Source organism: Microcaecilia unicolor, chromosome 6, assembly GCF_901765095.1.
Source record: "Microcaecilia unicolor chromosome 6, aMicUni1.1, whole genome shotgun sequence".
Lineage (NCBI taxonomy): Eukaryota > Metazoa > Chordata > Amphibia > Gymnophiona > Siphonopidae > Microcaecilia > Microcaecilia unicolor.
Genome location: NC_044036.1, coordinates 279,651,233 through 279,666,437, shown reverse-complemented (window position 1 = coordinate 279,666,437; position 15,205 = coordinate 279,651,233). Strand labels below are relative to the sequence as shown.

General features: G+C 46.1%; 1 protein-coding gene across 2 annotated transcripts in view; it reads right to left on the bottom strand.

The window, feature by feature from the left end:
- The window catches only part of KCNT1 (potassium sodium-activated channel subfamily T member 1), a 418,934-nt gene that overhangs the window by 259,189 nt on the left and 144,540 nt on the right, over nucleotides 1–15,205 (bottom strand). Inside the window, exon 2 of one of the 2 annotated variants that reach the window (XM_030207586.1) lies at nucleotides 5,170–5,211. The exons of the other annotated variant lie outside the window; for it this stretch is intronic. Within the exon in view, the coding sequence (XP_030063446.1) occupies nucleotides 5,170–5,211 (42 nt within the window). The remainder of the gene's footprint in view (nucleotides 1–5,169; nucleotides 5,212–15,205) is intronic. 2 annotated transcript variants of the gene reach the window in all.

The window sequence follows — 15,205 nt, the reverse complement described above, 5'->3', positions numbered from 1 at the left end:
CTGCGTGCCCTGGGTGGTAATTTCATTTTTTACACATGTTCGATACATGTGGCAGAAAATATTTTTATTTTCTACCCCATGGCGGTAATCAGCAGTGTACGCATGCTGACAATTACTGCCCAGTTAACACATGAGACCTTACCGCTAAGGTAAGGTCTCAGGCCCAAAATGGATGCGCTAATTTTTATTTTCCTGCATGTCCATTTTTGGCAAAAAAAAGGCCTTTTTTGCAGACGTACTGAAAAATGCACCTGCACACGTCCAATACACGTGCCTACAACAGCGCAGGCCATTTTTCGGCGCACCTTAGTAAAAGGAACCCCTAGTATTCTATAAAGGAAAGTAGACACTTACTCTCCTTCATAGGGTCTCTGGCACCCCCCTGCAAACTATCAGTAAATTCCCCCCCCCCTGCAAACTATCAGTCAGCGCCTGCCCATCCACTCGCCGTGCCCCCCCCCCAGCGTCTCTTTCACTGCTGCCGCTCTGCCTCTAGTCAAACAGGACTGGCATGCCGGCAACGCATGCTCCTCCGAGCCAAAGATTACTTCTGGTTTCACAAAACTGGAAGTAGTTAATTTGTGACTCAGAGGAGTACACAGTGCTGGCACAACAGACCCGTTTGACTAGAGGCAGAGCAGTGGCAGTGAAAAAGATGCTTCCATTGCTCTGCTAAGTATTTCAAAGAGCAGGGCAGCTGGGGAGGGCTAAAGCCAGTGGAGTGTCATGGTCCAGGGTCATGCAACGGGTAAGCATTGACAGTTTCTGGCGCCCACGAATGTCGGTGCCCCCCCTGCCGTGCTTACCCCACTTACCGTATTTGTGCCAGCCCTGTACATGCATGTGCCAATCACATGCCCTCTGGGCATATATAGATATATAGATAAATATATGTGTATATATAGATATATATATACAGATACCCTGTATATATACAGTGGGGGAAATAAGTATTTGATCCCTTGCTGATTTTGTAAGTTTGCCCACTGACAAAGACATGAGCAGCCCATAATTGAAGGGTAGGTTATTGGTAACAGTGAGAGATAGCACATCACAAATTAAATCCGGAAAATCACATTGTGGAAAGTATATGAATTTATTTGCATTCTGCAGAGGGAAATAAGTATTTGATCCCCCACCAACCAGTAAGAGATCTGGCCCCTACAGACCAGGTAGATGCTCCAAATCAACTCGTTACCTGCATGACAGACAGCTGTCGGCAATGGTCACCTGTATGAAAGACACCTGTCCACAGACTCAGTGAATCAGTCAGACTCTAACCTCTACAAAATGGCCAAGAGCAAGGAGCTGTCTAAGGATGTCAGGGACAAGATCATACACCTGCACAAGGCTGGAATGGGCTACAAAACCATCAGTAAGACGCTGGGCGAGAAGGAGACAACTGTTGGTGCCATAGTAAGAAAATGGAAGAAGTACAAAATGACTGTCAATCGACAAAGATCTGGGGCTCCACGCAAAATCTCACCTCGTGGGGTATCCTTGATCATGAGGAAGGTTAGAAATCAGCCTACAACTACAAGGGGGGAACTTGTCAATGATCTCAAGGCAGCTGGGACCACTGTCACCACGAAAACCATTGGTAACACATTACGACATAACGGATTGCAATCCTGCAGTGCCCGCAAGGTCCCCCTGCTCCGGAAGGCACATGTGACGGCCCGTCTGAAGTTTGCCAGTGAACACCTGGATGATGCCGAGAGTGATTGGGAGAAGGTGCTGTGGTCAGATCATAGGCGTAGACTGGGGGGGGGGGGGCGAGGGGGGGCAATGCCCCCCCAAATGACGCGAGGCGCCGCCGCGCCATTAGTTAAAAAAACAAAACAAAAAAACACATGCAAGCACGCGCTCCTCTCCGTCCGCTTGGCTTCCCTGCCCTCTCTATCTGCGTCCCGCCTTCCTCTGACGTCATTTCCTTTCGGGCGGGACGCAGACAGAGAGGGCAGGGAAGCCAAGCGGACGGAGAGGAGCGTGTACGTCTACCCCTCTCCATAGGCGCCCGGTATAAGAGGCTTGGGGAGGCTAAGCCTCCCCAGCCAGAAGTGCAGCAAGGGCAGGGCAGACTGGACCGGACTGGACCACCCCGGGTGCAGCTCCCGCTGCCTTGAACATCTCCCTCCCTCCCTCCCTCCCGTGGACCGCGCGATCATTACCGCCACCCCCCCCCCCCGACTACTGCAGTATCGCTTTCCCCCTCTGCACCTGTCCTGTCACGTCGTCTTTGAATGTCAAGGATTCCTTCCGGTAGCAGCAGAATTGGCAATGATGTAAGCGCTGCTTTCAGCCTGCCCCGGAAGCACTCTCTGTACAGTTTCCCGCGTAGGAGGGACGCTGTCCAGAGAAGGCTTCTGGGGCAGGCTGAAAGCAGCGCTTACATCATTGCCGATTCTGCTGCTACCGGAAGGAATCCTCGACGTTCAAAGACATGACAGGAGCGGAGGGGGAAAGCGATACCGAACTAGTCCGGGGGGGGGGGGGGGGAGAGCGATGCATCATGCCAGCCAGCTGCTAGACCAAAGGGAAAGGGGGTGGAGAGAGGAGGATGTGAGGTGCCACATCTAAGGGGAAGAGGGAGGAAGGAAAGCAATGGCAGGGAATAGGAAAAGGGGGGTGGAGAAAGGAGTGAGAGTGATGGGAGCAAGAAGGGGAGGAAGAGAAAGGTGGGATGCATGAGGACGCTGGAGGAGAGAGAGAGAAAGTGGAAAAGTGCAGGGGAGAGCCAGGGACATGCAAAAGAGCAGGAGAGAGATGGGGAGAGAAAGAGGGGACATGGAAGAGAGCATGGGAGAGCCAGAGAGAGATGGGGAGCGAAAGAGGGGACATGGAAGAGAGCAGGGGACAGCCAGAGAGAGATGGGGCGCGAAAGAGGGGACATGGAAGAGAGCAGGGGAGAGCCAGAGAGAGATGGGGAGCGAAAGAGGGGACATGGAAGAGAGCATGGGAGAGCCAGAGAGAAGATGCTGGATGGAAGAGGAGAGAGAGAGAGATTAGTGGAAAGATGGGGAGAGAGAGAGAGAGAAGCTGGGGCAGACCCTAGCTGTCAGACGGAGAAATGCTGAATGAAAGGAGGGAGAAAGAGGGAAAATGCTGGAAGGAGGGGGCAGAAAGAGGGAAGACACTGGACGTAAGGGTAGGGAGGGAAAGAGGAAAGACACTGGAAGGATGGGGATAGAGAGGACATGCTGAATGGAAAAGGGTCAAGAGAGAGAACTGTTTAGAAGGAAGGAGATATAGAGGGAGACAATGGATGGAAGGAGAAGGAGACAATAGATGGAAGGATTGGGAGAGGGTAATGGGTAGAAGGATGGAGAGAGAAAGAGGGATGACACTGGATGGAAGGGTAGAAGAGAAAGACATGGATGGATGGAGGGGAGGGAAGAAGGAGATGCACACGGATGGAGTGGAAGGGAGAGAGGAGAAATGCCGGACATGGATGGAGGGGAGGAAAGACAGAGGAAGTTCATGCACATGGATGGAGGGGAGACATGCTGGATTTGGATGGAGGGGAAATTGCTGAATTTAAGGGCTGGATTGGAACACTTTGAGGGCAGATGCTGAAACTGGAGAAAGGATAAGGACAGGGCTACAGATGGTAGACAGGACGCATAAGGACACAGGAGGATGGTGGACATGTTGAGAGAAAAAATATCAAATGGAAAGAAGACACTGGGACCAAAGAATAGAAAACTAAATGATCAGACAACAAAGGTAAATAAAAGTATTTTATTCATAATTTATTAATTGAAATGTGTCAGCTTTTTGAAATGTGCATCTGTGATATTTTGCCTGTAAATTTCATTTCCTTCCTCCATATTAGCATATTCATTTGCATATGTATACATGCAAATGATATGCTAATATGCTCCGCCCATTCTTTGCCCCCCCAAATGAAACAGTCAAACTACGCCTATGGGTCAGATGAGACAAAAATTGAGCTCTTTGGCATGAACTCAACTCGCCGTGTTTGGAGGAAGAGAAATGCTGCCTATGACCCAAAGAACACCGTCCCCACTGTCAAGCATGGAGGTGGAAATGTTATGTTTTGGGGGTGTTTCTCTGCTAAGGGCACAGGACTACTTCACCGCATCAATGGGAGAATGGATGGGGCCATGTACCGTACAATTCTGAGTGACAACCTCCTTCCCTCCGCCAGGGCCTTAAAAATGGGTCGTGGCTGGGTCTTCCAGCACGACAATGACCCAAAACATACAGCCAAGGCAACAAAGGAGTGGCTCAGGAAGAAGCACATTAGGGTCATGGAGTGGCCTAGCCAGTCACCAGACCTTAATCCCATTGAAAACTTATGGAGGGAGCTGAAGCTGCGAGTTGCCAAGCGACAGCCCAGAACTCTTAATGATTTAGAGATGATCTGCAAAGAGGAGTGGACCAAAATTCCTCCTGACATGTGTGCAAACCTCATCATCAACTACAGAAGACGTCTGACCGCTGTGCTTGCCAACAAGGGTTTTGCCACCAAGTATTAGGTCTTGTTTGCCAGAGGGATTAAATACTTATTTCCCTCTGCAGAATGCAAATAAATTCATATACTTTCCACAATGTGATTTTCCGGATTTAATTTGTGATGTGCTATCTCTCACTGTTACCAATAACCTACCCTTCAATTATGGGCTGCTCATGTCTTTGTCAGTGGGCAAACTTACAAAATCAGCAAGGGATCAAATACTTATTTCCCCCACTGTATCTATCTATCTATCTATCTATCTATCTATATATATATATATATATATATATATATACACACACACTAGCACGGTCATAGAATTACCCCCAAGGTGCATACTCAAGCCCCTTCCATGCAAAATCCCATTGAAATTCAGGGTTTGCGGCCTCCCTTAGTCTGACTATGTGGATTTAAAGTTCAAAGATTGACCTTTTTTTAATGGATTGATTGAAATATGTATGCAACTGTGCTGTACATTATCACTTGAAGATTTGCTAGTGGAATGTGGGACTTGGTTGCTGCCTTTGGTTCGGGCGGCTCTGTCTGTGGAGAACTTTGGGCAGCCTTGGCAGCAAGAGCTGCCTCTCATGCCAACTCTTAAAGTTGTGTAGTCAAGCAAAGGATTACCCTTGCGTTTCTGACTCCAGGAGAAAGCTTGAAGCACATACGTTCATGGAGGACTAACTTACTGTGTATAGGAGGAATCCAAACTGAAATCTTCTGCAAACAGCCTATGGACAAAGAGGGAGGGGGACAAAACAAAACAGCAATAATCACACATTGAGGAGGAAAGACACCAATGATGGAAAAGTGCAGAAGGAAACAAACAAAAAAAATTTTTTTGAGGATCAAGCAAAATTAAGGGTCAAAGTTACTGCAAAAATCAGTTTGCTGGCTCAGGATAGAAATTTAGGGCCCAATATTCAGCCGTCTGTGTCTACAGTTAAGTGGTAGCATCAGCTCCATTTTATTCCTGTATTTGGTGGCGCTATCCGTTTACCAACATCACTGCATATACATCTAACTTGCAATCATGCAGATGCTTAAGCATTTATCTGGATAATGCGAGAGGAGCACAGTTCCCTCAAAGCTGAGTGGTAGTCTTCTTCCTACTGCATTTCTGCCAGTGGGGAGTGGTGCTTCAGTATTGTGTTTTCAATCGCTAGGGACACGCAGGTTCCCTGGAGTTCTGCAGAGCTTGCCTGTCCCTCACTATTGAAAATATAACAGTGAAACAGCTCCCCCCACTGGCAAAACTGAAGGTGGAGGACTCCTGCTCAGCTCAGAGGGAACACTGCAGGGCAGTCTGAGGGTGGAGTTGGGACAGAGACCAAAGTTATCCGGCTAGTGTCGATTTTCAGTGCTATACCCAGATAACTATCCGGATAACTTAGGGCTGCAAATTGTCCTAAGTGTGTTCAGATAAGTAATCCGGAGAGCAGCTATAAGTAACCCAGATAGGGCCAGGCACTCACCACAGTATCCAGATATTCAGCAGCAGCCACTATCCACGTACTACCTCTGAATATCCACATTTTTTTATCCTTGGTGGCTGTCATTAAAAAAAAAGCCATCTACCATAGACTATCAGGGAGGGGGGTGATTTATCCACTTCGGGGTAAATTCTATAAGTGGTATCTACAAATCAATGCCAAAAATTTTAAGTACTGAGCGCTATTCTATAAAGGGTACACATCCTTTATAGAATGGTGCTTAGGGCATAAACCACGCCTAACTTTAGGTGCTGACAATTATGACTGCTAAAAGCTGGTGTAAATGCCGGCACCTAAATTAGGCATGGTTCGGCTGAATTCTACATTTACGCATATAAAATTTTGGAATGCTCCTGAAAGATCCCCAAAATTTACAAGCGTTAGGATTTACATGTGGATCATTATAAAATACGATCTATTCGTCAATCCTAATTAAGGCCAATTAATACCAATAATTGGTTCTTAGCAGCCAATTATCGGTGCTGATTGGCTTGTTAAGCAATTAAGGTGTGCAGACAAATTGGCTATGAGTGCTGATTTGCACATGCAACTTTAGTCACCATTTATAGAATATGGGGGCTAGTGGCTTAAGATATAGTGGAATTAGAAGGGCGACAAAAATGATATAGGGGATAGGACGTCTTCCCTATGAGGAAAGGCTAAAGCGGCTAGGGCTCTTCATCTTGGAGAAAAGACAGCTGAGGGGAGATATGATAGAGGTCTATAAAATAATGAGTGGAGTGGAAAGGGTAAACGTGAAGCATCTGTTTACTCTTTCCAAAAATACTAAGACTAGGGGCATTCAATGAAGCTACAAAGTAGTAAATTTAAAATGAATCGAAGAAAATATTTCTTCACTCAACGTGTAATTAAACTCTGGAATTCGTTGCCAAAGAATGTGATAAAGGCGGTTAGCTTAGAGGGGTTTAAAAAAGGTTTGGACGGCTTCCTAAAGGAAAAGTCCATAGGCCATTATTAAAATGAACTTGGAGAAAATCCACTGCTTATTTCTGGGATAAACAGCATAAAGTGTTTTGGGATCTTGCCAGATATTTGTGACCTGGATTGGCCACTGTTAGAAACAGGATGCTGGGCTTGATGAACCTTTGGTCTGTCCCAGTATGGCAATACTTATGTAAGATCACCACTCAATGATCAAGGGGTCCTTTTATTAAGCTGGTGTAAAAAATGGCCTTAGCACATTCTTCCATGGGTCTTTCCTGCATGCTAAGGCCATTGTTACCACAGCCTTAAAATGCCTTTTTGCTATTTTTTTGCATTACTGTCCATGCACTCATATTGCCATAAATGCACGACCAGTTTTTAAAATTACCGTATGAGCACTTTTGGATGTGGTAAGGGCTCCTGTGTTATCTATGTGTTAACCAGTTAGTATGAGGTAATGTAAATGCGCTAACTGGTAAGCGCAGGAATGCCCACTCTCTGACCATGACACACAGACTTCACATTTACCTCAGGATGCCTGAGTGTGTCTGACAATACTCCATTTTTTTCTGCATTAGGTGTATGTTAGAGTCCAACACAGCTTAATAAAAGGGTAACTAAGTCCTGGCTCCATGTTTCCCCACCCCAATTCTGGTTCATTTTTTATATGGATACATTTTTGCCATTTATCCACTTAAGGAGCTTGATTTTATTCACAGAGGCGCTGAAAATTGAGACATCAGCGAGTTAAGCAATACACTACCTGCCAGCAAACATATAACTCGCTTTCAATTTCAGGCCCACAGAGTTTCTGGAAGGAAAATAAATTGCACAAAAAAAAATCATGCTTGCAAAAAATCAACAATTCATGGCATCATATAAGAAGTGATTTATGGACTCTGAAACAATCCCAAGATGATTTGCTACTGGTTCATTACATTCTAATAAAGTAGGTCAGTAGCAAGATTATTTCTCTAAAGTGGACAATAGCTGACTACAATATTAGGAAGATGATGATCAATAGAAATCAGTTCATCCTTTCGCACTGAACTGGTGACTGTAGGGTAAACAGCTGAATGTGACCTGAAGGAAGGATATTATCCAAAACAGGGGGAATGTTATGATTCTGTTTAACTCTGCTAGTCAGACAGGGGAATGTCTGGAACCGTTCCTGATTGGCCCATCTGGGCTGAGCTGACGTCAGTCTGATCTACTTAAGCTTATCCTTCCCTACAACCCTTGCTTTGGCGTTGCCCTTTGTTTTTTGCTGAAGCCTTACCTTGCGCTGTTTGAGGTTTTGCTCTGTGTGTTGTGGAGTTTGCTTTCTCCTTCCTTGCTGTAGCCCTCAATTGCTCTGTCTTTGCTGCTTCCAGTGTGTTTGATTACCCGTCTTCCCTCACCTGTGATTTCCTCTGTTTGACTGTGGTGCTTTGTGGTAAGCTTGTTTATCATTCTGTTCTAGGTTGTTTATTTTGTTTCCCTTGGAGTTACCCTTTGTGCTGAGTTTGTAATTTGTCATGCTTCTTTTGTGGCAGACTCGGGACCTTTGTTTCTTTCTGTGGTGGTTGTTTGTTTGTTTTTCCCTGTGTTTACATTAACCCTTGTCTGCAGTGTTCCTGCCTCTGGCAGCTGTGTGTTCAAAGCCTGGTTAACCCTTTGACTGCAGTATTTTGCCTGCCTCTGGCAGCTGAGTGTTTGGAGCAGTCTTTCCCTTGTGACTGTTTTAATTCTTTTTTGCTGGCACTACCCTCGCTATTACTGTGTACTGCTCTTTCTGAGCGGGGTGTGTCTAAGGCCCGACTCTCTATTTTTTGCTGGCTTTTCCCTCTCCTGTCTGATGGGGGTCTCTGCTCTCTGTATCCATATTTCTCAGTCCCTCATTTCCTTTGTGTGCTGTGGCGTACAGCCTGACGTGTTTCCTATAGTTACCTCTCTTAGTTCATTTTTCCCTTGTGTTCTTAGCGAGCACTTAGTGTGTTGGTGCTCTAGTCCCCGTGGGGACCCCTCATTTTTTTCTTTCTCCCTTCCCTGTGTTTGAGTTGGTTCCGGTTAGGCCGTGAGGCCCGTATGACTGCATTATGAGCAAGTGGGTTCCCGATAGGCTGTGAGGCCCACCTGAATGCCCTATCTTCCCCTTTCTGGTAGTGCAAGTTGGTCGTGTGTGTGTGTGTGTACAGGGCTTGATAGCTGGGGTGGCGTATAGTACCTGTTCGGTCCATCCTAGGCCTTGGCCTAAAAGCTATACTAGACCTCAGCCTAGGCTCAAGGGCTCACGACCAGCCTGACAGGGAATAGCCATAATAAATGGAACAGTGGCCTTTTACCAAACAAATAGGAAATGTTAAAAAAAAAAAAAAAAGAAACGCTAGGTACAATAGTGCAGAGTCCAATGCTTTTTTTTTTTTTTAATGATTTTCAAGGTGTGATTAATATTCACAGAAAATTTGTAATCCACCAGCACGAGAAGATACAGTATATCCTGTACACTTTTTAAAAATACTGCAGTAGGATACAGAGCTAAAGGACAATGGAGTGACACAGACTTAGGAAATTCAGATGTACATTTTCAGATTTTTCCTACTTTGTTTCTATGGGGAAAGCAATATTCAATGAGCTCACAGGAGAAACTGTCCTTACTTGATCTGCTTCATAACCAAGATGTTCTCTTGTAGTACCTGGATATGTGTAGAAGAGATGGTTGGGGGGGGGGGGGGGGGAGTCCTCAAATGATTTGGTAACCAGAGAGGTAACTCTAAACAGACACGGCAGACCTGCCCGATCTCCCTTCTCTATGCATTCGCAGACTTCCGTTTATCATATTTCTTGATTCTAAAGTTCAGCAGAGGAGATCTGAAGGACTAGGCTGGCAGTGAATGTCATCTGTGACCTTGAATATTTCTGAGAGCTCTTCAGCAGACCAGAGGTTGGAGCTGGCCCTGCCTTCTATGTACAGTCATCAGACTTTTGCACTCGTGGGCAATTAATACCATCCAGGGCAGGATTAACTCTTTGGTGGGCCCTAGCCAATCAAGGGCTTTGAGGCTCCCATTGCAATATTAATTTTACAACTCTCACAAACGGAGCCCTAAGTGGTTCTGTCTGCAGAGGAAACCTGTGAGAGGAGTTAAAAAAGGCAAGAAGTGGCACTTGCCTACTTCTCCTGCTGCGTGGACAACATTGCTTCAAAGGTGGCAAGAATAGGCTGCTCTCCTTCCTCTTTCCCTCCCCAGTTTTCTTCTGCTAGCAGCTAACTTAACGGGGCAACAATTGGCTTTGGGAGCCATGAATTAGGGACATCTGAGAGGGCCTCTCTCTCCTAAACATTTGCACCCTCCAACATTAGAGGCCGAGTTAGCATCAGACCTCACACAGGTGCTTAAGTGGGAGCAATCCACCATAGATTTCTGATCACAATATGAAATCTGTGAAAGCCAATGGGGAAGAGCTAAATGTTGTATGGTGATCACCTCCTTTATCTATCCTACAAGGCAAAGTTCTATAGAAGCAAGACAAGGCATGCATGTGTTCCATGAAGTCTGTTTGAAAAGGCCTTCGACAGTGATGACGTTCTGGGTGCTGGGGTAATGGCTGGTTGCAAAGACATCTCTCATTATATTGTTTCTCTTTCATGATAGTTATCTTTTTATTTTTATAACTATAGATTTTCTTAACTGAAAAGGTGAATAAACTAAAGCGAACTTCCCATTAGGTGATACCATAAACCCTTATCATCTTTGTGACAAAGGTTTCAATCCACAACAGGGGTTTGATTTTTTTTCACCCATTTATGTCTCTCAAAAATGGAAGCTTTACCTCAAAGGTGTCAATTGTTGTAAAGCGTAGGCCAGGACCAATCAGACAGTAAGAGGGCTTGCTGACCTCTGGTTCTCAGATTTCAAGCAAAGTGTGGATACACTAATGGTTATATTTTTTTTTTTAAAAAGAAAAAGAGATGCAGAAAGGCAAATCAAGAAATGCATGTGTATAAAAGAGAAGAATTGATATTATATATCTCAGGAAAATAATTTGCTTGAACTACCTGCACAATAGGAAAACAAAATAAAGAAATCCTGAAAGGTTTTTAATGAGTGGCCTGAGCAATGTACCTGGAGAAAAATGAATCATTAATTGCGAAAAAAAGACTCTGCAGGGTCTATAAACTCTACAGTTGTCCATTATGTTGATACTACCGATTTTTCTTCACGTAAAAATTGAGGGGAAAGAACAGGAACCATTTCCGTTGATTCTTTATCAGTCCTCAACCATTATTATAATGGAGTCTCAACAGCACAACGGGAGTTGGTGTGGGAGTTGCTCAGTCACCATTACCTACAGACTAAAATTCATGTAACAAGCTTACACCTTTCAGATATAATAGAGAACACTTATTGCTACTGTGTGAAATGGAATCTGACTGCAACCCTAGTGGTAAGCACTGAAAACTAGTCATATAGTACCAAAAATAGCACCAGGTATTCTGAAAACGTTTCAGCTTACTGTGAACAAACTTGGTTGAAAAGAAAGCCAATGATGAAGTCTATTTACTGAACAGTATGAAGACCCATTAAATACCTGTGTGAGTCTTAAGTGTACAACGCCAAAAAATATCTCACTAGCCGCTAAAGTGGGGCTGAAAATCGGCAGATAGCCAGTTATGTCGGCCGATATAACTGGCTATCTGCTAGCCACTAACTGGTGATATTCAGTGGGAGATCGCTGGCTATCCCCCGTTGAATATCGCCGGATAGCTGGTTATCAGCATTTGCCTGGCCAGGTGCCGATCCTGGCCAGTTAAATGCTTTGAGGGGGGGGGGGGAGAAGGAAGGAATCCTGTAGGGAAAGAGAATGGAACCAAACAAACTTAGGGGTCCTTTTACTGAGCTGTGCTGAAAAGTGGCCTGCGGTATCAGTAGAGTGGTGCTTTTCCACGAGCTAAGGCCACTTTTAGTGTGGCCGTAAAATGGCCACATTTCCCATTTTCTGTATTAATGGCCACACGCAAATTTTCCCATTTGCACGTGAGCCCTTACCGCCACCTATTTACTAGATGGTAAAGGCTCTTGCACTAACCACACCCTAATCAGTTAATGCAGCACGATGCGGCTGCACTAACTAATTAGCCCTGGGCATGCCTACTCTCTGCCCCCAAACATGCTCCAGTGCCAAAAAATATTTTCTATTTTTTAGTGCATGGGTAGCGCACATCAAACACAAAACTACCGTGGTGTCAGGCTTCCTGTGAAACCACTGGGTTAGTGAGCCCTTGGACCCCTGCCGAGGAGTGGCAGCGGCAGGAGAATCACCCAAAACATAAGACAAGGCAGACCTCTGACAGAAAACCACTGGACTTCACCTGCACTTGACCGCCCTTCCCCAGGAGTTGAGCCCCTGGGTGCAGGCGGCCGGCAGGACTTACCAGACAGGGCAGGAACAGGATACCAACAAGGAGACAAGCCAGGTCCTGGGCAGGCAACCGACAGTAGCATAAACCAAGAGATAAGCCGGGTCTTGGGCAGGCAGCAGACAGTAGAATTAACCAGGAGATAAGCCGGGTCTTGGGCAGGCAGCAGACAGTAGAGTAAACCAGGAGATAAGCAGGGCCAAAGCTGAAACCGGAAAATAGCACAGACGCACTGCAATAACTCTCGCCGAGGGAAACTCCTCTGAGGACCTCTGTTGCAAGGCAAACTAGAAAGCATCCAGGTGGTTAATGAAGGCAAAGTACAAGGGAGGTCACCAGGTACGGGTACTGCTTAGTTCCAAAAACTCCCAAGACAGTCCGGAGGGCTGGAAGATCCGGACCGGACCGGAGTACCTTCTGGAACATGGGAAACAGCCAGCAGTCAATCCATAGCAGCCACCAGGTGGCGAGATGAATGAGAGCATGAAACATGGGCCAAATCGTAACATGTGGGATGCTTGAGTGTACCCTGTGGTAGTGGATTTTAATCTTTATAAAGCACACACAGCTTAGTAAAAGGGCCCCTTACTGTTGCTTAGATGGCAACTCCAGTAATTGGGAAACAAAGCCAGTGCTAGGTAGACTTCTACAGTTTGTGCCCTGATCATGGCTGGACAGATCGGGATGGGCTGGAGTGGGGCTTTGATGATACCGTCAGTTGTTGGGGAAGAAGGCCAGTGCCAGGAAGACTTCTACAGTCTATGCCCTGAAAATGGCAAGGACAAATCAAGATCAAATGTATGTATGTAGTATCACATCATACCTTATGTTACGAGTTATTTTGTTGAGCAGACTGGATGGACCGTAGAGGTCTTTATCTGCTGTTATCTACTATGTTGCTATGATGGTCCAATTCATATACGAATATTTACGGGGAAAATATCTGGTTGAATTATTTACAATTTAACGTGTTCCCATTAAAAGACACTAGATAACACATTGATTGTGAGTATAAATTTATAAGATTTGTATGAATCCAAGGATCTTTCCTCATAGCACATGTTAAATATTCAACCTCTGCATAAGAATACACAAACATGCCTAACAGTCACTGTCCATCTTTATAATATGATTGTGATGCTGAAGCGACTCTCTGTTTTCCAAATGCTACCTTTGCTACTGACTACCAAGGAGGAAAAGAATCTTTAATAGAATAAAAACTTAAAAACCCAAGCACAAAACTTAAATTAAAACTAAGATATAAATGTCATATATATATACACCCATAATGCATAGGAACCGCAGAAGCCTTTTCTCCATACAGATTAAAAACCAACAGTCAGGTGACAAATTAAAAGCCAGTTAAAAAAAACTTTATCAAAAATTTAAATTTAAATAACCAGTGGTCAAAGTTAATTTTCTGAACATGGAATTCCAGAGAAGAGAAGTAACACAAAGAAGGGCCCATACATACATGCGAGTGGCAAACACAGAAATGATGGCTGAGAAGATCTGAACAATCAAGCTAGATGTAAGTGGCTCTCAAACTTTTTTTATTGATGCTGTGGCATACCCTGTACTGGGTTCACCCCATCATTCCCCTCCACTTTACCCCTAGCATAATCATCTTCCCTAGCATTAGCACTTTCCCTTTCCTCTGAACCCCTCCACACTACCCCAATCACCTCTGGCATCAGCACTTTCCCTCTCTCCCAACACCAACCTCACCCTACCCTGCCCCACCCCATCTCACCTCTCTGGTATCAAAACCTATCCCTCTCTCAGGCATCAACAGAATCTTTTCCCTGGAAACCTTCTTCCCCATTCAGCAGCTTCCCTTCTTTTCCTTCCCCCAACCCCAGAAGCACCATTAGCTTCTCTTCTCTCCCAGCCCCCTGCAGGAGCAGCTTCCTTCAAGTTCTCTGGTAACAGGAATTAGACCAGTGGTGTTTGAAGGTTGGCTCAACTATTAAGCATGACTAGGCAGTGCCTATGGCATCTGCTTCTCGGGGGGGGGGGGGGGGAACGACGACAGCAAAGAACAGCTGTAGTCAAAGAAAAACAACAGATCCTGTCAGCCACACAAACCCAAACAATCATCAATGTATATTTCTACCTGCAGGAAGAGTGGGCAATTTTTAAATAGTCCACTTATTTTTTTTAGTGTGGAATATTTTATTTATTTACTAGCCGTTAAGCCCGTTAAAACGGGCGAGATTTGTAATTCTCACCTCCATGTCCAGCAAACCTCCTCTCTCCCCTGCCCTCCCCTCCCCTGATCCATGTCCAGCAACCCTGCTGTCTCCCCTGCCCTCCCCCAATGTCCAGCAACCCTCCTCTCTCCCCTGCCCTCTCCTCCATCGATCCATGTCCAGCAACCCTGCTCTCTCCCCTGCCCTCCCCCCATGTCCAGCAGCCCTCCTGTCTCCCCTGGCCTCACCCCGTCCACCGACCCTCCTCTCTCCCCTGCCCTCCCCCATGTCCAGCAACCCTCCTCTCTCCCCCCTGCCCTCCTCCCCAAGTCCAGCTACCCTCCTTGCCGCCGCTTCCTCCCCCCTCTGTGCCGGGCCCCCTGCACTGACATGAAAGCGCCTCTCACCTCCGCGTGAAAGCGCTGCAGGCAGCAGCAGATCGCTCTGCTGCTGCCTGCAGCGCTTCCACACGGAGGTGAGAGGCGCTGTCATGTCAGTGCATGGGGCCCGATACGGAGGGGGGCGGGAGCGGTGGCGACGACGTCGGGGATGGGGGGGTGGAGATTGGTGTGCCGGCGATGTTCCTTCATCTCCAGGCTCCAACGGCAATGGCAGCATCCGTTTCCCTCTCTGTTCCGCCCTCTGACATCATCACGTTTTGACACGAGGGCGGGACAGAAAGGGAAGTCTCTAC